The 23,278-nt window shown below is 38.4% G+C and overlaps 2 protein-coding genes across 2 annotated transcripts; one reads left to right on the top strand and one right to left on the bottom strand.

Annotated features, from left to right (window-relative positions):
• Positions 1 to 1,352: 1,352 nt before the first annotated feature.
• LOC146440506 (centromere protein O-like) lies at positions 1,353 to 21,586 on the bottom strand. Its single transcript, XM_085056783.1, has 7 exons — positions 21,488 to 21,586; positions 21,326 to 21,420; positions 18,635 to 18,763; positions 16,458 to 16,621; positions 12,834 to 12,954; positions 5,259 to 5,521; positions 1,353 to 1,586 (listed from the first exon to the last, which is right to left on the bottom strand). Exons 3-7 carry the CDS (start codon positions 18,714 to 18,716, stop codon positions 1,353 to 1,355), a joined length of 864 nt encoding a protein of 287 aa, XP_084912909.1. The 5' UTR covers positions 18,717 to 18,763; positions 21,326 to 21,420; positions 21,488 to 21,586.
• LOC146440505 (putative peptidyl-tRNA hydrolase PTRHD1) lies at positions 21,487 to 23,158 on the top strand. Its single transcript, XM_085057197.1, has 2 exons — positions 21,487 to 21,731; positions 22,819 to 23,158. The coding sequence occupies exons 1-2, from the start codon at positions 21,528 to 21,530 to the stop codon at positions 22,987 to 22,989; spliced, it is 375 nt and encodes a 124-aa protein (XP_084913323.1). The 5' UTR covers positions 21,487 to 21,527; the 3' UTR covers positions 22,990 to 23,158.
• The last annotated feature ends 120 nt before the right edge of the window (positions 23,159 to 23,278 follow it).

Raw genomic sequence — 23,278 nt, 5'->3', positions numbered from 1 at the left:
CAAACCCCAAATAAACCCAAACAATCCCAAATAATCCCAAATAAAATCCCAAATCTCAAGTAATCCCAAATCCCAAATAAAATCCCAAATCTCAAACAATTCCAAATTCCAAATAATCCCAAATCCCAAACAATCCCAAATAAGTAATCCCAAATAAAATCCCAAATCCCAAGTAATCCCAAAAATATCCAAATAAATCCAAACATTCCCAAATCCCAATTAATCCCAACCAATCCCAAATCCCAACTAATCCCAAAAGCTCCCAAAAAAATCATCCCAAATCCCAACCCCAACCCCAAACAATCCCAGAATTCCCGAAAAATCCCATAATCTCACGGCTGCAGGAAACATCGACATCGGTCGGGAGGATCCGCTGGCAATCCCAAATCCCAAACAATCCCAAATAAAATCCCAAATAATCCCAAACAATCCCAACCAATCCCAAATCCCAAGTAATCCCAAATAATCCCAAATGATCCAAAATCCCAAATAATCCCAAATAATCCCAAACAATCCCAAATTCCAAATAAACTCAAATCCCAAAGAATCCCACAGAATCCCAAATAATCCCAATTACAAATTATTCCAAATCCCAACCAATCCCAAATGAACCCAAATTCCAAATAATCTCAACCAATCCCAAATCCCAACCAATCCCAACCAATCCCAAATAATCCCAAACAATCCCAAATAAACAATCCCAGATAATCCCAAATCCCAACTAAAGTCAAACAATCCCAAGTCCCAAATAATCCCAAACAATCCCAAATAATATCCCAAATAAACCCAAACAATCCCAAATCCCAAATAATCCCAAATCCCAACTAAAGTCAAACAATCCCAAAAAAATCCCTAATAATCCCAAAAAAATCCCTAATAATCCCAAATCCCAAACAATTCCAAATCCCAAATAATCCAAAAAAAATCCCAAATAATTCCAAATCACCCCAAATAAACAATCCCAAACAATCCCAAATCCCAAGTAATCCCAAAAAATCCCAAATCCCATAATCTCACGACTGCAGGAAACATCGACATCGGTCGGGAGGATCCGCTGGCAATCCCAAATCCCAAATAATCCAAAATCCCAACCAATCCCAAATAATCCCAAACAATCCCAAATCCCAACCAATCCCAAATAAACCCAAACAATCCCAAATCTAAAATAATCCCAACCAATCCCAACCAATCCCATATCCCAAATAATCCCAAATCAAATCCCAAATCAAATCCCAAACCTAAAATAATCCCAAATAATCCCAAACAATCCCAAATAAAATCCCAAACAATCCCAAATCATCCCAAACAATCCTATATCAAATCCCAAATCCCAACCAATCCCAAACCCCAAATTATCCTAAATAACCCCAAATAAAATCCCAACCAATCCCAGAATTCCCGAAAAATCCCATAATCTCACGGCTGCAGGAAACATCGACATCGGTCGGGAGGATCCGCTGGCAATCCCGATAAAGCAGCCTGGCCTGGAAATTCCCACTTTTCCCGGGAATTCTGTACTGGAAGCTCAGCAGGTTGTGGAGGGAATTCCGCTGGGGAATCCCTTGGATGCAGTCGGGGAAAAATTCCTGGAATGTGGGGGAATTTGGGATGAATCTGTTCCTGGTTTTTGGGATTTTATGGGATTTTTTTCCCGATTTTTTGGGATTTTTTGGGATTTTTTAGGATTTTTTTTTTAATTTTTTGGGATTTTTTCATGGATTTTTGGGATTTTTTCCCGAATTTTTTTTTTTTCCCAGATTTTTTGGGATGTTTTTGGGATTTGTTGGGATTTTTTTCACAATCTTTTGGGACTTTCCGTGATTTTTTGAGTTATTTTTTTTATTTTTGGGAATTTTTTCCCAGGATTTTTGGGAATTTTTGTGATTTTTTTTGTGATATTTTTCCCGATGTTTTTGGATTTTTTTCCTGGTTTTTTTTTTATTTTTTCCCGATTTTTTGAAATTTTTTCCTGATTTTTGGGGATTTTTTTCCAGATTTTTGAGGAAATCTGGGATGAATCCATTCCCAATTTTTTGGGATTTTTTCCCGGGTTTTTTGGGGATTTTTTGGGATTTTTTCCCAGATTTTTGGGATTTTTCCCGATTTTTTGGGGATTTTTTCCTGGTTTTTTGGGATTTTTGTCCCAATTTTTTGGGGATTTTTTCCCGGATTTTTGGGATTTCTTTCCCGATTTTTTGGGGCTTTTTTCCCCGATTTTTTTTCCCCCCTTTTTTTTTTATTTTTTTCCCGATTTTTCGGATTTTGGGGAGATTTTTGGGATTTTTCCTAGATTCCCCCAATTCTTTGATTTTTTCCCGGATTTTTGAAGAAATCTGGGATGAATCCATTCCCGATTTTTTGGGAGTTTTTCCCGATTTTTTGGGATTTTTTTTCCCAATTTTTTGGCTTTTTTTTGGGGATTCCCAATTCCCGTCAATTCCCATCAAGAATTCCCATCAATTCCCATCAAACCCCATCAAGAATTCCATCAAGAATTCCATCAATCAAATTCCCATGAAGAATTCCCATCCATTCCCATTCATTCCCATCAATTCCCATATATTAATTCCCATAAATTAATTCCCAGCAATTCCCACCAATTCCCATCAACAATTCCCATCAAATCACATCAAGAACTCCCATCAATTCAATCAATTCCCATCAAGAATTCCCATCAATTCCCACCAAATCCCATCCATTCCCATCAAGAATTCCCACTAATTCCCATCAAGAATTCCCACCAAATCCCAGCAATTCCCATCAACAATTCCCATCAAGAATTCCCACCAAATCCCATCAAGTCCCATTCATTCCCAGCAACATTCCCATCAATTAATTCCCATCAACTCCCATCAATTCCCATCCATTCCCATCAATAATTCCCAATCAATTCCCATTAATTCCCACCAATTCCCATCAAGAATTCCCATCAAATCCCATAAATTCCCATCAAGAATTCCCATTAATTCCATCAATTCCCATCAAGAATTCGCAACAATTCAATCAATTCCCATCAAGAATTCCCATCAATTCCCACCAAATCCCATCCATTCCCATCAAGAATTCCCACTAATTCCCATCAAGAATTCCCATCAAGAATTCCCACCAAATCCCAGCAATTCCCATCAAGAATTCCCAAGATCAATTCCCATCAACAATTCCCATCAATTCCCACCAAATCCCATCAATTCCCATCATCAATTCCTATCAAATCCCATCAATTCCCACCAAGAATTCCCAATTCCCATCAATTCCCAATCAATTCCCACCATCAATTCCCATCAAGAATTCCCATGCAGAATTCCCATCAATTCCCACCAAATCCCGTCCATTCCCACCAATTCCCATCAACAATTCCCAAGATCAATTCCCATCAACAATTCCCATCAACAATTCCCATTAATTCCCACCAAATCCCACCAAATCCCACCAAGAATTCCCACAAAGAATTCCCATCCATTCCCATCCATTCCCTTAAATTCCCATCATCATTTCCCACCAAATCCCATCAATTCCCATCCATTAATTCCTACCAATTCCCATCAACTCGCATCAACTCCGAACAAGAATTCCCACCAGTTCCCAAGATCAATTCCCATCCATTCCCATCAATTCCCAGCAAATCCCATCCATTCCCATCAAGAATTCCCATCCATTCCCATCAGCAATTCTACCAATTCCCACCAATTCCCACCAAGAATTCCCAAAATCAGGAATCCCCACCAGGACTCTGTCCAGCTGCTCCCTCCTGCCCACGCAGGCGTTGAGCTCCCGGCACAGGGATCCCAGCAATCCCCGCAGATCCCCGGAGAGCAGCAATTCCCGGGAATTCCCATAAATCCCAGCCATTCCCACCCAATCCCAGCCATTCCCATCAAATCAATTCCCATAAAATCCCAGCAATTCCCAAGATCCATTCCCATCAAGAATTCCCATCCATTCCCATCGATTCTCATAAAGAATTCCCACCAATTCCCATCAATTAATTCCCACCAATTCCCATCAAGAATTCCCATCAAGAATTCCCATCAAGAATTCCCATCAATTCCCAATCAATTCCCACCAATTCCCATCAATCCCCATCAAGAATTCCCATCAATTCCCATCGATTCCCAGCAATATTCCCATCAATTAATTCCCATCAACTCCCAATAATTCCCATCCATTCCCAATCAATTCCCATCAATTCCCATTAAGAACTCCCATTATCAATTCCCACCAAGAATTCCCACCAAATCCCATCAATTCCCATCAAGAATTCCCATTATCAATTCCCATCCATTCCCATCAATTCCCATTAATTCCCATCAATTCCCAAGATCAATTCCCATCAAGAATTCCCATCAAGAATTCCCATATATTAATTCCCATCAACTCCCAAGAATTCCCATCCATTCCCATCAACTCCCAATAATTCCCATCCATTCCCATCATGAATTCCCAACAATTCCCATCAAGAATTCCCATCAAGAATTCCCATCAATTCCCAAGATCAATTCCCATTAATTCCCATCAATTCCAATCAATTCCCATCAAGAATACCCATGAATTCCCAATAAATTCCCATCAAGAATTCCCATTATCAATTCCCATAAAGAATTCCCATCAATTCCATCGATTTCCATAAAGAATTCCCATCAATTCAATCAATTCCCACCAAGAATTCCCATCAATTCCCATCAATTCCCAGCAATAATTCCCACCAATTCCCACCCAGAATTCCCAAAATCCCCACCAGGACTCTGTCCAGCTGCTCCCTCCTGCCCACGCAGGCGTTGAGCTCCCGGCACAGGGATCCCAGCAATCCCCGCAGATCCCCGGAGAGCAGCAATTCCCGGGAATTCCCATAAATCCCAGCCATTCCCATCAAGAATTCCCATCCATTCCCATCGATTCTCATAAAGAATTGCCATCAATTCCCATCAATTAATTCCCATCAATTCCCACCAATTCCCATCTATTCCCATCAAGAATTCCCAGTAATTCCTATTGATTCCCATCAATTCCTATCAAGAATCCCCATCAGGAATTCCCATCAAGAATTCCCAAGATCAATTCCCATCAACAATTCCAATCAATTCCCACCAAATCCCAATTCCCACCCAGAATTCCCAAGATCAATTCCCATCAACAATTCCCAGCAATTCCCATCAAGTCCCATCATCAATTCCCAGCAAATCCCATCAATTCCCACCAAGAATTCCCACAAATTCCCACAAATTCCCATCAAGTCCCAAGATAATTCCCAGAATTCCCACCAGCACTCTGTCCAGCTGCTCCCTCCTGCCCACGCAGGCGTTGAGCTCCCGGCTCAGGGATCCCAGCAATCCCCGCAGATCCCCGGCGGGTAAGAATTCCCGGGAAAAGCTCTCCAGCGGGATGAAGGGCGGGACGGAGTGGCGGGAAACGCGGAATTCCGGCGTCGGCCGCAGCTCCAGCCGGAAGGAATCCAGCAGGGAATTCTCGAAGGAGGTGAGGATGGAGAAGCAGACGGAGCGCTTGGAGAGCTTCGCGCTCAGCCCTGGGTGAAGGGAAATTTTTGGGGATTTTTTGGGATTTTTTTGGGATTTTTTGAGGGGGTTTTCCAGGAATTTTTGGGGAATTTTTCAGATTTTTTGGGGATTTTTTTGGATTTTTTTGGGGATTTTTTGGGGATTTTTTTGGGATTTTTTGGGGGATTTTTTGGGAATTTTTAGGATTTTTTGGGGATGTTTTTGGGATTTTTTTGGGGAATTTTTGGGGATTTTTTGGGGAATTTTTGGGGTTTTTTGGGAATTTTTTGAATTTTTTTGGATTTTTGTTTTGGGGATTTTGGGGATTTTGGGATTTTTGGGAATTTTGGGATTTTTTGGGGAATTTTTAGGATTTTTAAAAATTTTTTTGGATTTTGGGATTTTGGGGGATTTTGGGGGATTTTGGGGGATTTTTAGGATTTTTGGGGAATTTTTTGGCAATTTTCTGGGTAATTTTCAGGAATTTTTCTTGGAATTTTTAAAAACTTTCCGGGAATTTTTTTGGAATTTCCAGGGGTTTTTGAGGAATTGCTGAGGAATTTTTGGGGAATTTTTTTTTAATTTTTCAGGAATTTTCCAGGAATTTTTTAGGAATTTTTTTTGGAAATTTGCAGGAATTTTTTTGGAATTTTCAGGATATTTTAAAAATTTCCAGGAATTTTCGGGAATTTCTTTTAATTTTCTGGGAATTTTCCAGGAATTTTTGGAATCTTTCGTAAATTTTCTGAAAATTTTCTCTGAATTTTTAAAAAAATTTTCTGGGAATTTTCCAAGAATTTTCCACTAGATATTCTGTGAATTGATTGGAATTTTTTGGGAATTTTCTGGGAATTTTCCAGGAATTTTCTGGGAACTTTCTGTTAATTTTCCAGGAATTTTTTTGGAATTTTCCAGGAATTCTCTGGGAATGATCCCAAGGAGTGGGGGAGACAGGGGAGGGGGAAGAATTCCAGGAGTTTGGGGGAATTTGAGGCAAACTCCAGAATTCCCAAGGAAAACTCTCTAATTCCCAAAAAAATCTCTCTAATTCCCAAAGAAAACTCTGTAATTCCCAAAAAAATCTCTTTATTTCCCAAAAAAATCTCTCGAATTCCCAAGGAAAACTCTGTAATTCCAAAGAAAACTCCCTAATTCCCAAGAAAAACTCCCTAATTCCCCAAAAAAATCTAATTCCCAAAAAAATCTCTCTAATTCTCAAGAAAATCTCTCTAATTCTAATTAAAAAAAAAAAAAATCTCTCTAAACCGCAAAACTCTCTAATTCCCAAAAAAATCTCTCTCATTCCCCAAAAAATCTCTCTCATTCCCAAGGAAAACTCTGTAATTCCCAAAAAAATCTCTCTAATTCCAAGGAAAACTCTCTAATTTTCAAGGAAAACTTCCTAATTCCCAAGAAAAATTCTCTAATTCCCAAGGAAAATCTCTAATTCCCAAGAAAACTCTCTAATTCCCAAGGAAAATTGTAATTCCGAAGGAAAACAAACAGTTTAATTCCAAAAAAAATCTCTCGAATTCCCAAAAATCTCTCTAATTCCCAAGGAAAACTCTGTAATTCCCAAAAAAATGTCTCTAATTCCCAAAAAAATCTCTCTAATTCCCCAAAAAAACTCTCCAATTCCCAAAATGCTCTAATTCCCAAAGAAAATCTCTCTGATTCCCAAAGAAAACTCTCTTAATTCCCAAAACTCTCTAATTCCCCAAAAAATCTCTCGAATTCCCAAAAAAATCTCTAATTCCCAATGGAAATTCTCTAATTCCCAAGGAAAATTTCCTAATTCCCAAAAAAAACTCTCAAATTCCCAAAAAAATCTCTAATTCCCAAGAAAAACTCTCTAATTCCCAAAAAAATCTCTTGAATTCCCAAAAAAATCTCTTGAATTCCCAAAAATCTCTCTAATTCTCAAGGAAAACTCTGTAATTCCCAAAAAAAGTCTCTAATTCCCAAAAAAATCTCTCTAATTCCCAAAAAAAATCTCTCTAATTCCCAAAAATTCTCTCTAATTCCCAAAGAAAATCTCTCTGATTCCCAAAGAAAACTCTCTTAATTCCCAAAACTCTCTAATTCCCAAAAAAATCTCTCGAATTCCCAAAAAAATCTCTAATTCCCAATGGAAATTCTCTAATTCCCAAGGAAACTCACTAATTCCCAAGAAAAACTTTCTAATTCCCAAAAAAATCTCTCAAATTCCCCAAATTCTCTCAAATTCCCAAAAAAACTCTCTAATTCCCAAGGAAAATCTCTCTAATTCCCAAAGAAAACTCTCTTAATTCCCAAAATGCTCTAATTCCCAAAAAAATCTCTCGAATTCCCATGGGAAACTCTCTAATTCCAAGAAAAACTCCAATTCCAAGGAAAACTCTCTAATTCCCAAAAAAATCTCTCAAATTCCCAAAAAAAATCTCTCAAATTCCCAAAAAAATCTCTGAAATTCCCAAGGAAAACTCTCTTAATTCCCAAAACTGTCTAATTCCCAAAAAAATCTCTGAAATTGCCAAGGAAATCTCTTGAATTCCCAAGAAAAATTCTCTAATTCCCAAGGAAAACTCTCTAATTCCCAAGAAAACCTTTCTAATTCCCAAGGAAACGCACTAATTCCCAAGAAAAACTTTCTAATTCCCAAAAAAATCTCTCAAATTCCCCAAAATTCTCTCAAATTCCAAAAAAAATCTCTAATTCCAAAAAAATCTCTCTAATTACAAAAAATCTCTCTAATTCCCAAGGAAATCTCTCTAATTCTAATTAAAAAAAAAAATCTCTCTAAATCCCAAAACTCTCTAATTCCCAAAAATCTCTCTAATTCCAAAAAAAAACTTTCTAATTCCCAAGAAAAACTCTGTAATTCCCCAAAAAAACACTCTAATTCCAAGGAAAACTCTCTAATTTTCAAGGAAAACTTCCTAATTCCCAAGAAAAATTCTCTAATTCCCAAGGAAAATCTCTAATTCCAAAGAAAACTCTCTAATTCCCAAGGAAAACTGTAATTCCCAAGGAAAACAAACAGTTTAATTCCAAAAAAATCTCTTGAATTCCCAAAAATCTCTCTAATTCTCAAGGAAAACTCTGTAATTCCCAAAAAAATCTCTCTAATTCCCAAGAAAAACTGTTTAATTCCCAAGGAAAATTCTCTAATTCCCAAGAAAAACTTTCTCATTCCCAAAAAATCTCTCAAATTCCCAAAAAAATCTCTAATTCCCAATGGAAATTCTCTAATTCCCAAGAAAAACTTTCTAATTCCCAAAAAAACCTCTCAAATTCCCAAAAAAATCTCTAATTCCCAAGAAAAACTCTCTAATTCCCAAAAAAATCTCTTGAATTCCCAAAAAAATGTCTTGAATTCCCAAAAATCTCTCTAATTCTCAAGGAAAACTCTGTAATTCCCAAAAAAACTCTCGAATTCCCAAAAAAATCTCTCTAATTCCCAAAGAAAATCTCTCTGATTCCCAAAGAAAACTCTCTTAATTCCCAAAACTCTCTAATTCCCAAAAAAATCTCTCGAATTCCCAAAAATTCTCTCAAATTCCCAATAAAAACTCTAATTTCCAAGAAAAACTCTCTAATTCCCAGAAAAAACTCTCTAATTCCCAAGAAAAACTCTCTAATTCCAAGAAAATCTCTCCAATTCCCAAAAAAATCTCTCAAATTCCCAAGAAAAACTCTTTAATTCCCAAAAAAATCTCTGAAATTCCCAAAAAAATTCTCTAATTCCCAATGGACATTCTCTAATTCCCAAGAAAATCTCTCAAAATTCCCAAGCAGGAAATTCCCACTTTTCCCTCAATTCCCAAAATTTCCAACACTGAGGAATTTGGAATTTTTCTCCCAAAATTCCAGGAATTTGGAGGTTTTTTCCCCAAAATTCCAGGAATTTGGAGGTTTTTTCCCCAAAATTCCAGGAATTTGGAGTTTTTTCCCCAAAAATCCTCAGAATTTGGAATTCTTTTCCCTAAAATCTGGGAATTTGGAGGTTTTTCCCCAAAATTCTGGGAATTTGGAGTTTTTTCCCCCAAAATTCTGGGAATTTGGAGGTTTTTTCCCCAAAATTCCAGGAATTTGGAGTTTTTCCCCAAAATTCCAGGAATTTGGAGGTTTTTTCCCCAAAATTCTGGGAATTTGGAATTTTTTCCCCAAAAAATTTCAGGAATTTGGAGATTTTTTCCCCCAAAATTCTCGGAATTTGGAGGTTTTTCCCCAAAATTCTGGGAATTTGGAGGTTTTTTCCCCAAAATTCTGGGAATTTGGAATTCTTCCCCAAAAATTCTGGGAATTTGGAATTCTTTTCCCAAAATTCCAGGAATTGGGAGTTTTTTCCCCAAAATTCTGGGAATTTGGAGATTTTTTCCCCCAAAATTCCAGGAATTTGGAGGTTTTTTCTCCCAAAATCCTGGGAATTTGGAAGTTTTTTTCCCAAAATCCTGGGAATTTGGAATTCTTTCCCCAAAATTTCAGGAATTTGGAGGTTTTTTTCCCAAAATTCAAGGAATTTGGATTTTTTTCCCCAAAATTCTGGGAATTTGGAGGTTTCTTCCCAAAATTCCAGGAATTTGGAGATTTTTTCCCCAAAATCCTGGGAATTTGGAGGTTTTTTCCCCAAAATTCCAGGAATTTGGAGATTTTTTCCCCAAAATCCTGGAAATTTGGAGGTTTTTTTACCCAAAATCCTGAGAATTTGGAATTCTTTCCCCAAAATTCTGGGAATTTGGAGGTTTTTCCCCCAAAATCCTGATGGGAATTTGGAATTTTTTCCCCAAAATTCAGGGAATTTGGAATTTTTTCCCCCAAAAATTTCAGGAATTTGGAGTTTTTTTCCCCAAAAATTTCAGGAATTTGGAGTTTTTTTCCCCAAAAATTCTGGGAATTTGGAGTTTTTTCCTCAAAATCCTGAGAATTTGGAATTCTTTTCCCTAAAATCCTGGAAATTTGGAATTCTTTCCCCCAAAATTCCAGGAATTTGGAGTCTTTTTTCCCCAACATTCTGGGAATTTGGAGGGTTTTTTTCCCCAAAAATTGTGGGAATTTGGAGGTTTTTTCCCCCAAAATTCTGAAAATTTGGAATTATTTCCCCAAAATTCTGGAAATTTGGAATTATTTCCCCAAAATTCAAGGAATTTGGAGTTTTTTCCCCAAAATTCTGGAAATTTGGAGTCTTTTTTCCCCAAAAATTCTGGGAATTTGGAGGTTTTTCCCCAAAATTCTGGGAATTTGGAGGTTCTTTTCCCTAAAATCCTGGAAATTTGGAATTATTTCCCCAAAATTCCAGGAATTTGGAGATTTTTTCCCCCAAAATTCCAGGAATTTGGAGGTTTTTTCCCCAAAATTCCAGGAATTTGGAGTTTTTCTCCCAAAATTCCAGGAATTTGGAATTTTTTCCCCAAAATCCTGATGGGAATTTGGAATTCTTTTCCCCCAAAATTCTGGGAATTTGGAAGTTTTTTTCCCAAAATTCCAGGAATTTGGAGTTTTTCCCCCAAAATTCTGGGAATTTGGAGGATTTTTCCCAAAAATTCTGGGAATTTTGAGGTTTTTTCCCCAAAATTCCAGGAATTTGGGTTTTTTTCCCAAAATTCTGGGAATTTGGAATTTTTTCCCCCAAAATTCTGGGAATTTGGAATTCTTTTCCCAAATTTCTGGGAATTTGGAGGTTTTTTTCCCCCAAAATCCTGGGAATTTGGAGTTTTTTTCCCAAAATTCTGGGAATTTGGAGGTTTTTTTCCAAAATTCTGGGAATTTGGAGGTTTTTTCCCCAAATTCCAGGAATTTTGAGTTCTTTTCTCAAAATTCTGGGAATTTGGAGGTTTTTTTCCAAAATTCTGAAAATTTGGAATTATTTCTACAAAATTCTGGGAATTTGGAGGTTTTTTCCCAAAAATTCCGGGAATTTAGAGTTTTTTCCCAAAAATTCCAGGAATTTGGAGGTTTTTTTCCCTAAAATCCTGGGAATTTGGAGGTTTTTTTCCCCAAAATTCTGGGAATTTGGAGGTTTTTTCCCCAAAATTCCAGGAATTTTGAGGTTTTTTCCCCAAAATTCTGGGAATTTGGAGTTTTTTCCCCAAAATCCTGAGAATTTGGAATTCTTTTCCCTAAAATCCTGGAAATTTGGAGGTTTTTTCCCCAAAAATTCTGGGAATTTGGAATTCTTTTCCCCAAAATTCTGGGAATTTGGTGGTTTTTTCCCCAAAATCCTGGGAATTTGGAGTTTTTTCCCCAAAATTCTGGGAATTTGGAATTCTTCCCCAAAAATTCTGGGAATTTGGAATTCTTTTCCCAAAATTCCAGGAATTGTGAGTTTTTTCCCCAAAATTCTGGGAATTTGGAGATTTTTTCCCCCAAAATTCCAGGAATTTGGAGGTTTTTTCTCCCAAAATCCTGGGAATTTGGAATTTTTTTCCCAAAATTCTGGGAATTTGGAGGTTTTTTCCCCAAAATTCTGGGAATTTGGAGGTTTTTTTCCAAAATTCTGGGAATTTGGAGGTTTTTTCCCAAAATTCTGGGAATTTGGAGGTTTTTTCCCAAAATTCTGGGAATTTGGAGGTTTTTTCCCCTAAAATCCTGGGAATTTGGAGGTTTTTTTCCCAAAATTCCGGGAATTTGGAGGTTTCTTTCCCAAAATTCTGGGAATTTGGAGGTTTTTCCCCAAATTCTGGGAATTTGGAGGGTTTTTTTCCCCAAAATTCTGAAAATTTGGAATTATTTCCCCAAAATTCAAGGAATTTGGAGTTTTTTCCCCAAAATCCCAGGAATTTGGAGTTTTTTTCCCAAAATTCTGGGAATTTGGAGGTTTTTTCCCAAAATTCTGAGAATTTGGAGGTTTTTTTCCCAAAATTCCAGGAATTTGGTGGTTTTTTCCCCCAAAATTCCAGGAATTTGGAGGTTTTTTTCCCCAAAATTCTGGAAATTTGGAGGTTTTTTTCCCAAAATCCTGATGGGAATTTGGAGTTTTTTTCCCAAAATTCTGAGAATTTGGAGGTTTTTTTCCCCAAAATTCTGGGAATTTGGAGGTTTTTTTCCCAAAATTCTGAAAATTTGGAATTATTTCCCCAAAATTCCAGGAATTTGGAGGTTTTTTCCCCAAATTTTTTTCTCCAAAATTCCAGGAATTTGGAGTTTTTTTCCCAAAATTCTGGGAATTTGGAGGGTTTTTCCCCAAAAATCCTCAGAATTTGGAATTCTTTTCCCTAAAATCCTGGAAATTTGGGGTTTTTTTCCCCTAAAATTCCAGGAATTTGGAGGGTTTTTTCCCCCAAAATTCCAGGAATTTGGAATTTTTCTCCCAAAATTCCAGGAATTTGGAATTTTTCTCCCAAAATTCCAGGAATTTCTCACCTGTGAGCTGGAAAAGCTGGAGGAGATCCTGGAGATTCCTGATTTTCCATTCCAGCACTTCCCGAGGGTCAGAAATTCCCAAATCCGACAAAATTCCCACTTTGCCAGATTTCTGCAAAAGCTGGGAGAGGAAAAAGGAGCTTTTGGGAATTATTTGGGATTTTTTGGGAATTATTTTGGATTTTTGGGGAATTATTTGGGATTTTTTGGGGTTTTTTTGGGAATTATTTGGGATTTTATTGGGAATTCTTTGGGGTTTTCTGGGGATTTTTGGGACTTTTTTTGGGAATTATTTGGGATTTTTTTGGGAATTATTTGAGATTTTTTAGGAACTATTTGGGATTTTTTTTTTTATTATTTGGGAATTTTTTTAAAGTTTTTTGGGATTTTTTGGGGATTTTTTGGGGAATTATCTGGGATTTTTGGGGGATTTTTTGGGGAATGATTTGGGATTTTTTTGGGGAATTATTTGGGATTTTTTGGGAATTATTTGGGATTATTTTGGGAATTATTTAGGATTTTTTTTGGGAATTATTTGGGATTTTTTTTTGGAATTATTTGGAATTTTTTGGGGAATTTTTTGGGATTTATTTGAGATTTTTTGGGAATTATTTGGGATTTTTTGGTGAGTTTTTTGGGATTTTTTTTAATTATTTGGGATTTTTCTGGGAATTATTTGGGATTATTTGGGATTTTGGGGTTATTGGGATTTTGGGGATTTTTGGGAATTTTTTTTAATTTTGGGGATTTTTTTTTGAAATTATTTGGGAATTATTTAGGATTTTTTTGGAATTATTTGGGATTTTTTTGGGAATTAGTTGGGATTTTTTGGGGAATTATTTGGAAATTATTGGGGATTTTTTTTGGAATTATTTAGGATTTTTTTGGGATGATTTTTTGGGATTTTTTTTGGGAATTATTTGGGATTTTTTTTGGGATGATTTTTTAAGGAATTTGGGTTGATTTTTTTGGGAATTATTTGGGATTTTTTGGGGATTTTTTTGGGAATTATTTGGGATTTTTTGGGAATTATTTGGGATTTTTTGGGAATTATTTGGGATTTTTTGGGAATTATTTGGGATTTTTTTGGGAATTTTTTGGGATTTTTTTGGGAATTATTTGGGATTTTTTTGGGAATTATTTGGGATTTTTTTTGGAATTATTTGGGATTTTCTGGGGAATTATTTGGGATTTTTTTGGGGATTTTTTTTTAGTAATTTGGGATTTTTTTGGGGGAATTATTTGGGATTTTTTGGGGATTCTTTTGGGAGTTACTTGGGATTTTATGGGGATTTTTTTGGGACTTATTTGGGATTTTTTGAGATTTTTTTTGGATTTTTTTTAATTTTTATTTAGGAATTTGGGATGATTTTTGGGGATTTTTTGGGGGAATTTTTTGGGGATGATTTTTTTGGGAATTCAGGGCAATTATTTGGGATTTTTTTGGGAATTATTTGGGATCTTTTCAGGGGAATTATTTGGGATTTTTTGGGAATTATTTAGGATTTTTTTAGGAATTATTTGTGATTTTTTTTTATTATTTGGGAATTTTTTTAAAGTTTTTTGGGATTTTTTTGGGGATTTTTTTGGGAATTATCTGGGATTTTTTGGGGAATTATTTGGGATTTTTGGGAATTCTTTGGGATTTTTTTGGGGAATAATTTGGGATTTTTAGGAATTATTTGGGATTTTTTTATTTTTGGGATGAATTTTCTAGGAATTTGGGATGATTTTTGGGAATTATTTGGGAAATTTTTTTTTTAATTTTTGAGGATTTTTTTGGGAATTATTTGGGATTTTTTGGGAATTCTTTGGGATTTTTTTGCGATGATTTTTTGGGATTTTTTTGGGAATTTTTTTAGGAATTCTTTGGGATTTTTTGGGGATGATTTTTTGGGATTTATTAGGGAATTATTTCAGATTTTTTTAGAAATTATTTCGGATTTTCTTTGGATGATTTTTTGGGAATTATTTGGGATTTTTTGGGGAATTATTTGGGATTTTTTTGGGAATTAGTTGGGATTTTTTTGGGAATTAGTTGGGATTTTTTTTCAGAATTGGGATTTTTTGGGGAATTATTGGGGATTTTTTGGGAATTATTTGGGATTTTTTGGGGAATTATTTGGGATTTTTTTGGGGAATTATTTGGGATTTTCTTTGGGGAATTATTTGGGATTTTTTTGGGAATTATTTGAGATTTTTTTGGGAATTTTCTGGGATTTATTTGGGATTTTTTGGGAATTATCTGTGATGATTTTTGGGAATTCTTTGGGATTTTTTTGGGAATTATTTGGGATTTTTTTGGGAATTATTTGGGATTTTTTTAGGAATTATTTGGGATTTTTTTGGGAATTATTTGGGATTTTTTTAGGAATTATTTGGGAATTATTTGGGATTTTTTTGGGATGTTTTTAGGAATTTGGGATGATTTTTTAAAATTATTTAGGATTTTTTGGGAATTTTTTTTTAGTTATTTGGGATTTTTGGGGATTTTTTTTTTATTTTTTGAGAATTTTTTTGGATTTTTTTTGGATTTTTATTTAGGAATTTGGGATGATTTTTGGGGATTTTTTGGGGGAATTTTTTGGGGATGATTTTTTCAGAAATTCAGGACGATTATTTGGGAATTATTTGGGATTTTTTCAGGGGAATTATTTGGGATTTTTTGGGACGATTTTTTAGGATTTTTTTGGGAATTATTTAGGATTTTTTGGGGGATTTTTTTGGAAATAATTTTGAATTTTTTTTGGAATTTTTTGGGATTTTGTTTTAGAAATTCTGGATGATTCCTCTGGCAATTTCCCACAATTTCTCCACCAAAAATTCCCAAAAAAATCGGGAATTTTCCCACCTCTGCTTTCTCCACTTTCTCCCGGAGTTGATCCCTCTGGAGCCGCAATTCCCCAATTTTATTTTTCAGGAAAATGGATTTCTCTTCCCTCTTTTCCTGCTTTTCCTTCTCCACAGCTTTTTTGGGAATTATTTGGGATTTTCTTCAGGAATTATTGGGGATTTTTTTGGGAATTTTTTTGGATTTTTTGGAAATTACTTGGGATTTTTGGGGAATTATTTGGGAATTATTTGGGAATCATTTGGGGTTTTTTGGGGGAATTATTTGGGATTTTTTGGGGAGTTATTTGGGATTTTTTGGGAATTATTTGGGATTTTGGGAATTTTGGGATTTTTTTGGGAATTATTTGGGATTTTTGGGGATTTTTGGGGGGAATTAATTGGGATTTTTTTTTGGGAATTATTTGGGATTTTGGGAATTATTTGGGATTTCTTGGGAATTATTTGGGATTTTTGGGAATATTTAGATTTTTAGGAATTATTTGGGGATTTTGGGGGAATTATTTGGGATTTTTGGGGGATTTTTTGGGGGTATTGAGATTTTGGGAATTATTTGGGATTTTTTTGGGGAATTATTTGGGATTTTTTGGGATGATTTTTTAGGATTTTTTTGGGAATTATTTAGGATTTTTTGGGGGATTTTTTTGGAAGTAATTTTGAATTTTTTGGGCGAATTTTTTGGGATTTTTTTTAGGAATTCTGGATGATTCCTGTGGGAATTTCCCACAATTTCTCCATCCAAAAATTCCCAAAAAATTGGGGAATTTTTCCTACCTCTGCTTTTTCCAGTTTTTCTCTGAGTTGATCCCTCTGGAGCCGCAATTCCCGAATTTTATTTTTCAGGAAAATGGATTTCTCTTCCCTCTTTTCCTGCTTTTCCTTCTCCACAGCTTCCCGGTGGGATTGGAATTCCAGCAATTCCAGGTGATCCAGAACTCCTGGAAAAGCGGGAAAAGCTCGGAATTCCGGAGGGAATCCCAAAAAAATGGGAAAAATGTTAAAAATTCCATAAAAATTCCCAATTTTTCTCAAAAATTCCACAAAACTTCCCAATTTTCCCCAAGAATTCCACAATAAATCCCAAATTTTTTCTTTTTCCTCCAAAAATTCCGCAAAAATTCCCAATTTCCCCCCAATATTCCACAATAATTCCCAATTTTCTGCTTTTTCCCCAAAAAATTCCACAATAATTCCCAATTTTCTGCTTTTTCCCCAAAAAATTCCACAATAATTCCCAATTTTCTGCTTTTTTCAACAGAAAATTCCCAATTTTCTGCTTATCCCACTAAAAATTCCACAAGGATTCCCAATTTTTCCCAAAAATTCCACAATAATTCCTAATTTTCCCAATTTTTGTTCCAAAAATTCCACAGTAATTCCCAATTTTCTGCTTTTTCCCATGAAAATTCCACAAGAATTCCCAATTTTCCCCCCAATATTCCACAATAATTCCCAATTTTCTGCTTTTTCCTCCAAAAATTCCACAAGAATTCCCAATTTTCTGCTTTTTTCAACAGAAAATTCCCAATTTTCTGCTTATCCCACTAAAAATTCCACATTAATTCCCAATTTTTCTCAAAAATTCCACAAGAATTCCCAATTTTCGCAATTTTTGTTCCAAAAATTCCACAGTAATTCCCAATTTTCTACTTTTTCCCCAAAAAATTCCACAAGAATTCCCAATTTTTCTCAAAAAAATCCACAATAAATCCCAATTTTTTGCTTTTTCCTACAAAAAATCCACAAAAATTCCCAATTTTCCCGATTTTTGTTCCAAAAATTCCACAGTAATTCCCAATTTTCTGCTTTTTCCCCCCAAAATTCCACATTAATTCCCAATTTTTCTCAAAAATTCCACAAGAATTCCCAATTTTCCCAATTTTTGTTCTGAAAATTCCACAAAAATTCCCAATTTTCCACTATTTCCACCAAAAATTCCACAATAATTCCCAGTTTTTCTCAAAAAAATCCACAATAATTCCCAATTTCCAATTTTCTTCCAAAAATTCCACACTAATTCCCAATTTTTCCCAATTTTTGTTCTGAAAATTCCACAAAAATTCCCAATTTTCCTCCAAAAATTCCACAATAAATCCCAAATTTTTTCTTTTTCCTCCAAAAGTTCCACAACAATTCCCAATTTTCCCAATTTTTTTCAGAAAATTCCACAATAATTCCCAATTTTCCACTATTTCCAACTGAAAATTCCCAATTTTCCTCTTTTTCCCATGAAAATTCCACAAAAATTCCCAATTTTCCTCCAAACATTCCACAAAAATTCCCAATTTTCTGCTTTTTCCCATGAAAATTCCACAAGAATTCCCAATTTTCTGCTTTTTCCCATGAAAATTCCACAAGAATTCCCAATTTTCCTCCAAAAATTCCACAGAAATTCCCAATTTCCCAATTTTTCCTCCAAAAATGCCACAAGAATTCCCAATTTTCCACTTTTTCCAACTGAAAATTCCCAATTTTTCTCTTTTTCCTCCCAAAATTCCACAAGAATTCCCAATTTTCCAATTTTACTCCAAAAATTCCACAATAAATCCCAATTTTTTTCTTTTTCCTCCCAAAATTCCACAAGAATTCCCAATTTTCCCAATTTTTGTTCTGAAAATTCCACAATTCCCAATTTTTCCACCAAAAATTCCACAAGAATTCCCAATTTTTCCTCCAAAAATTCCACAATAATTCCCAAATTTTCCCAAAAAAATTCCACAATAATTTGAGATTTTCTGCTTTTCCTCCAAAAATTTCACAAGAATTCCCAATTTTCCCAATTTTTGTTCTGAAAATTCCACAATAATTCCCAGTTTTCCCCCAAAATTCCACAGAAATTCCCAATTTTCCCAATTTTTGTTCCGAACATTCCACAATAATTCCCAATTTTCCTCCAAAAATTTTGGGAATTTTTTAGGGAATTTTTTTTAGGGATTTTTCCAATTACTCACCCTGTGGAAAATCCCTTTTTCCATCCTCATCCCCCTTCCTTTGCTGCTGGGGAAATTCCAGGTTTTTTTCCTCAGGATTCATCCTTTTGGGAATCTTCCAGGAATTGGGAAAATCCCAAAAATCCGAGGCTGGGGAGAGATGGGAGAAATTCCTAATTATTATTTTTCTGGAAATTAATTGGAGTTTTCCTGAGGAAAATGTGGGAATGGGAAGGATTTTTGGGATTGATGGTGGGATGAGAATTCCAGAAGGAAAGGGAGAATTCCAGAGGGAAAAGAATTCCAAGAGAAAGGGAGAATTCCAAGGGAAAGGGAGAATTCCAGAGGGAAAAGGAGAATTCCAGAGGGAAGGGAGAATTCCAAGAAAAAGGAAGAATTCCAGAGGGAAAGGGAAGGAAGAATTCCAAGAAAAAGGGAAAATTCCAGAGGGAAAGGATAGGGAAAATCCCAAGGGGAAGGGAGAATTCCAAAGGAATGGAGCAGGGAGGATCCTGAGGAAAAGGGAGAATTCCAGAGGGAAAGGGAGAATTCCAAGGAGAGGAGAGGGAAAACTCCAGGGGAAAAGGAAAATTCCAGAGGGAAAGGACAGGGAAAATCCCAAGGAAAAGGGAGAATTCCAGGGAGGATTCCAAAGAGAGGAAAGGGAGAATTCCAAGGGGAAAGGGAGAATTCCAGAGGGAAAGGATAGGGAAAATCCTAAGGAAAAGGGAGAATTCCAGAGGGAAGGGAGAATTCCAAGGGAAAGGCAGAATTCCAGAGGGGAAAGGAAAGGGAGAATTCCAAGAAAAAAGGAAAATTCCAGAGGGAAAGGGACAGGGAGAATTCCAAGGAGAAGAGAGGGAGAATTCCAAGGGAAAGGGAGAATTCCAGAGGGAAGGAACAGAGAAAATCCCAAAGGGAAGGGAAGGGAGAATTCCAGAGGGAAAGGGAGAATTCCAAGGGAAAAGAATTCCAAGGGAAAGGGAGAATTCCAGAGGGAAAGGAGAGGGAAAACCCTAAGGAAAAGGGAGAATTCCAGAGGGAAAGGAAAGTGAGAATTCCAAGGAGAAGAGAGAGAGAATTCCAAGGGAAAGGGAGAATTCCAGTGGGAAGGAACAGAGGAAATCCCAAAGGGAAGGGAAGGGAGAATTCCAGAGGGAAAGGAAGAATTCCAAGGGAAAAGACAGGGAAAATCCTAAGGAAAAGGGAGAATTCCGGAGGGAAAGGAGAGGGAGAATTCCAGAGGGAAAGGAGAGGGAGAATTCCAAGGAGAGGAAAGGGAGAATTCCAAGGGGAAAGGATAGAAAAAATTCCAAGGGGAAGGGAGAATTCCAAAGGAATGGAACAGGGAGGATCCTGAGGGTGACAGAGATGATCCCAAATAGGGGACAGGGAGAATTCCAGAGGGAGGGACAGGGAGGATCCCAAAGAGAAAGGACAGGGAAGGTCTGAGGGTGACAGAGAGGATCCTGAGGGGTGACAGGAAGAATTCCAGATGGAAAGGACAGGGAGAATTCCAAAGAAAAGGAACAGGGAGGATCCTGAGGGGTGACAGGGATGATCCTGGGAGGTGACAGAGAAGATCCCAGTGGGAAGGGACAGGGAAGGTCTGAGGGTGACAGGGATGATCCTGAGGGGTGACAGAGATGATCCTGAGGGGTGACAGGGATGATGCTGAGGGGTGACAGCGATGATTCCAGTAGGAAAGGACAGGGATGATCCCAAGGGGAAGGGACAGGGATAATCCCAAAGTGGTGACAGGAAGGATTCCAGAGGGAAGGGACTGGGAGGATCCCAAGGTGGGGACAGGGAAGGTCTGAGGGGTGACAGGGATGATCCCACTGGGAAAGGACAGCAAGGATCCAGGGGTGACAGGGAGAATCCCACTTGGAAGGGACAGGGATGATCCTGGGAGGTGACAGAGAAGATCCCAGAGGGAAGGGACAGGGAAGGTCTGAGGGTGACAGGGATGATCCTGAGGGGTGACAGGGATGATCCCAGTGGGAAAGGACAGGGAAAACCCAGGGGTGACAGAGATGATTCCAAGGGGAAGGGACAGGGAGGATCCTGAGGGGTGACAGGGAAGGTCTGAGGGGTGACAGGGATGATATTACTGGGAAGGGACAGGGAAGATCCCAAAGTGGTGACAGGAAGAATTCCAGACGGAAAGGACAGGGAGAATTCCAGAGGGAAGGGACAGGAAAGGTCTGAGGGTGACAGGGATGATCCTGAGGGGTGACAGGGAGAGTTCCAGTAGGAAAGGACAGGGAGGATCCAGGGGTGACAGGGAAGGTCTGAGGGGTGACAGGGACGACCCCAGAGGGAAGGGACAGGGAGGATCCCAAAGTGGTGACAACAGGAATTCCAGACAGAAAGGACAGGGAGAATTCCAGAGGGAAGGGACAGGGAGGATCCTGAGGGGTGACAGGGAAGGTCTGAGAGGTGACAGGGATGATCCCAAGGGAAAGGGACAGGGAGGATCCCAAGGTGGTGACGGAGAATTCCCGAGGGACGATCCGGTGGTGACAGCGATGACCCTGAGGGCTCTGCGCCTCTTCCCCCCTCACCCTCCGAGATCAGCCAGTGCCGCCGCTCCCAGAGGTCCCTGCAGGGCTCTGTGAGCCCCAGCGGGAGGTTGAGACACCTCAGAACCCCAAAAATCCCCCAAAAAACCCAAAAAACTCCCCCAGACCCCAAACCCCTCACACCCACCTCAAATCGCGCGCCTCACCGCCGCCGGAGTGACGTCACCACGCCGCCTTACGTTCCGTACACCAAGATGGCGGCGCCCTCTGGGTTCCCGCCACCTCCTCGCTCCCATCACCCCTCGCGTTCCGTACACCAAGATGGCGGCGCCCTCTGGGTTCCCGCCACCTCCTCGCTCCCATCACCCCTCGCGCTGCCGTACGGCAGCATGGCGGCCCCGGGAGCGGCGGCGCTGGTGCAGTACGTGGTGCTCCGCGGGGACCTGGCCAGGCCGCCGCTGTCGTGGCCGCTCGGCGCGGTGGTGGCTCAGGGTTGTCACGCCGCGCTGGCCGCGGTTCACGCGTACCGGGAGCATCCGGATACCGGAGCGTACCTGGAGCAGGGCGGCGCCATGAGGACGGTGGTGCTGGAGGTGAGCGCCGCGGGGCATGGTGGGAAGGGGGAGCTGAGGGGAGAGCGGCGCCATGTTGGGAGGGAGGTGGGGAGTGAGGGGATTGGGATTGGTGAGGGGAATTGGGGGGAAATTGGGATTTGTGAGGGGAAACTGGGGTTTTTGAGGGGAAAATTGGGATTTGTGAGGGAAAATTGAGATTTGTGGGGAAATTGGGGTTTGTGGGAAAATTGGGGTTTGTGGGAAAATTGGGATTTGTGGGGAAATTGGGGTTTGTGAGGGGAAATTGGGATTTGTGGGGAAATTGGGGTTTGTGGGAAAATTTGGGATTTGTGGGAAAATCGTGAGGGAAATTGGGATTTGTGGGAAAATTGGGGTTTGTGAGGAAATTGTGAGGGGAAATTTGGGTTTGTGGAGATATCAGGTAGGAAAATCAGGATTTGTGGGGAAATTTGGGATTTTTGGAGATATTGTGAGGGGAAATTGGGATTTGTGGGGAAATTGTGAGGAAAAATTTGGATTTGTGGGGAAATTAGGATTTGTGAGGGGAAATTGGGATTTTTGGGAAAATATTTGGGATTTGTGAGGGGAAATTGGGGTTTAAGAGGCGAAATTGGGATTTGTGAGGGGAAATTGGGATTTGTGGGAAAAATCGGGAGGGGAAATTGGGATTTGTGAGGGAAAATTGGGGTTTGTGAGGGAAATTGGGGTTTGTGAGGGAAATTGGGGTTTGTGAGGGAAATTGGGGTTTGTAGGGAAATTGTGAGGAGAAATTGGAATTTGTGGAGATACCAGGTAGGAAAATCGGGATTTGTGGGGAAATTTGGGATTTTTGGGGATATTGTGAGGGGAAATTGGGATTTGTGAGGGAAATCTTTGGGATTTGTGAGGGGAAATTGGGATTTGTGAGGGGAAATTGGAGTTTGTGGGAAAAATCGGGAGGGGAAAAATGGGATTTGTGGGAAATTGGGATTTGGGGGAAAATTGGGATTTGCAGGAAAATCAGGATTTATGGGAACATCAGGCAGCAAAATCGCTGGAAGTGTAATCTCAACTCAGATTCAGAAATAATCCCCTCACAGAAAAAAAATTCCCAATTTTCCCTCAGGCTCCGGATGAAAATTCCCTGAAATCCTTGGAGGAAATCCTGCAGGAAAACAACGTCGACCATCAGCTCTGGACGGAAAATCCCGAGGGAATTCCCACCTGCCTGGCTCTCCGCCCTTATCCCAAAAATCAGGTGCAGCAATTCCTCCGGAAATTCCAGCTGCTCAAGTGACCCAATCCAGGTTTTTCTGAGGAAATTTGGGAATTTTCCGGCGCCAAAAGGGGTTTGAATCATGATTTTCGAGGGTTTTCCGTCGGAATTCCGCGATTTCCCTGCAATACTCCTATTTTTTTTTGCTATTTTTTTCTCATTTTCCACTCAAAATTCCCCAAAATAATAAAAATTAGTATGCAAATTCCAGATTTTCCCAGTTTTCCTCATTTTCCACTCAAAATTCCCCCAAAATTCCCTCAAAATAATAAAACTTTGGATTTCAAATCCCGATTTTCCCATTTTTTGC

Source organism: Lichenostomus cassidix, chromosome 3, assembly GCF_008360975.1.
Source record: "Lichenostomus cassidix isolate B80296 chromosome 3, HeHo_3.0, whole genome shotgun sequence".
Classification (NCBI taxonomy): domain Eukaryota; kingdom Metazoa; phylum Chordata; class Aves; order Passeriformes; family Meliphagidae; genus Lichenostomus; species Lichenostomus cassidix.
This window is presented reverse-complemented; position numbering and strand designations above follow the sequence as displayed.

Excerpts from the sequence above, each read along its gene's own strand:
- LOC146440506 (XM_085056783.1), bottom strand. The coding sequence starts at position 18,716 with ATGAATCCTGAGGAAAAAAACCTGGAATTTCCCCAGCAGCAAAGGAAG. Across the intron at positions 16,622-18,634 it reads AAAAAGGGATTTTCCACAGG|GAGTTCTGGATCACCTGGAA; the intron begins GTGAGTAATTGG and ends CCGCTTTTCCAG. Across the intron at positions 12,955-16,457 it reads AAAAACTGGAAAAAGCAGAG|CTTTTGCAGAAATCTGGCAA; the intron begins GTAGGAAAAATT and ends TTCCTCTCCCAG.
- LOC146440505 (XM_085057197.1), top strand. The coding sequence starts at position 21,528 with ATGGCGGCCCCGGGAGCGGCGGCGCTGGTGCAGTACGTGGTGCTCCGC. Across the intron at positions 21,732-22,818 it reads TGAGGACGGTGGTGCTGGAG|GCTCCGGATGAAAATTCCCT; the intron begins GTGAGCGCCGCG and ends ATTTTCCCTCAG.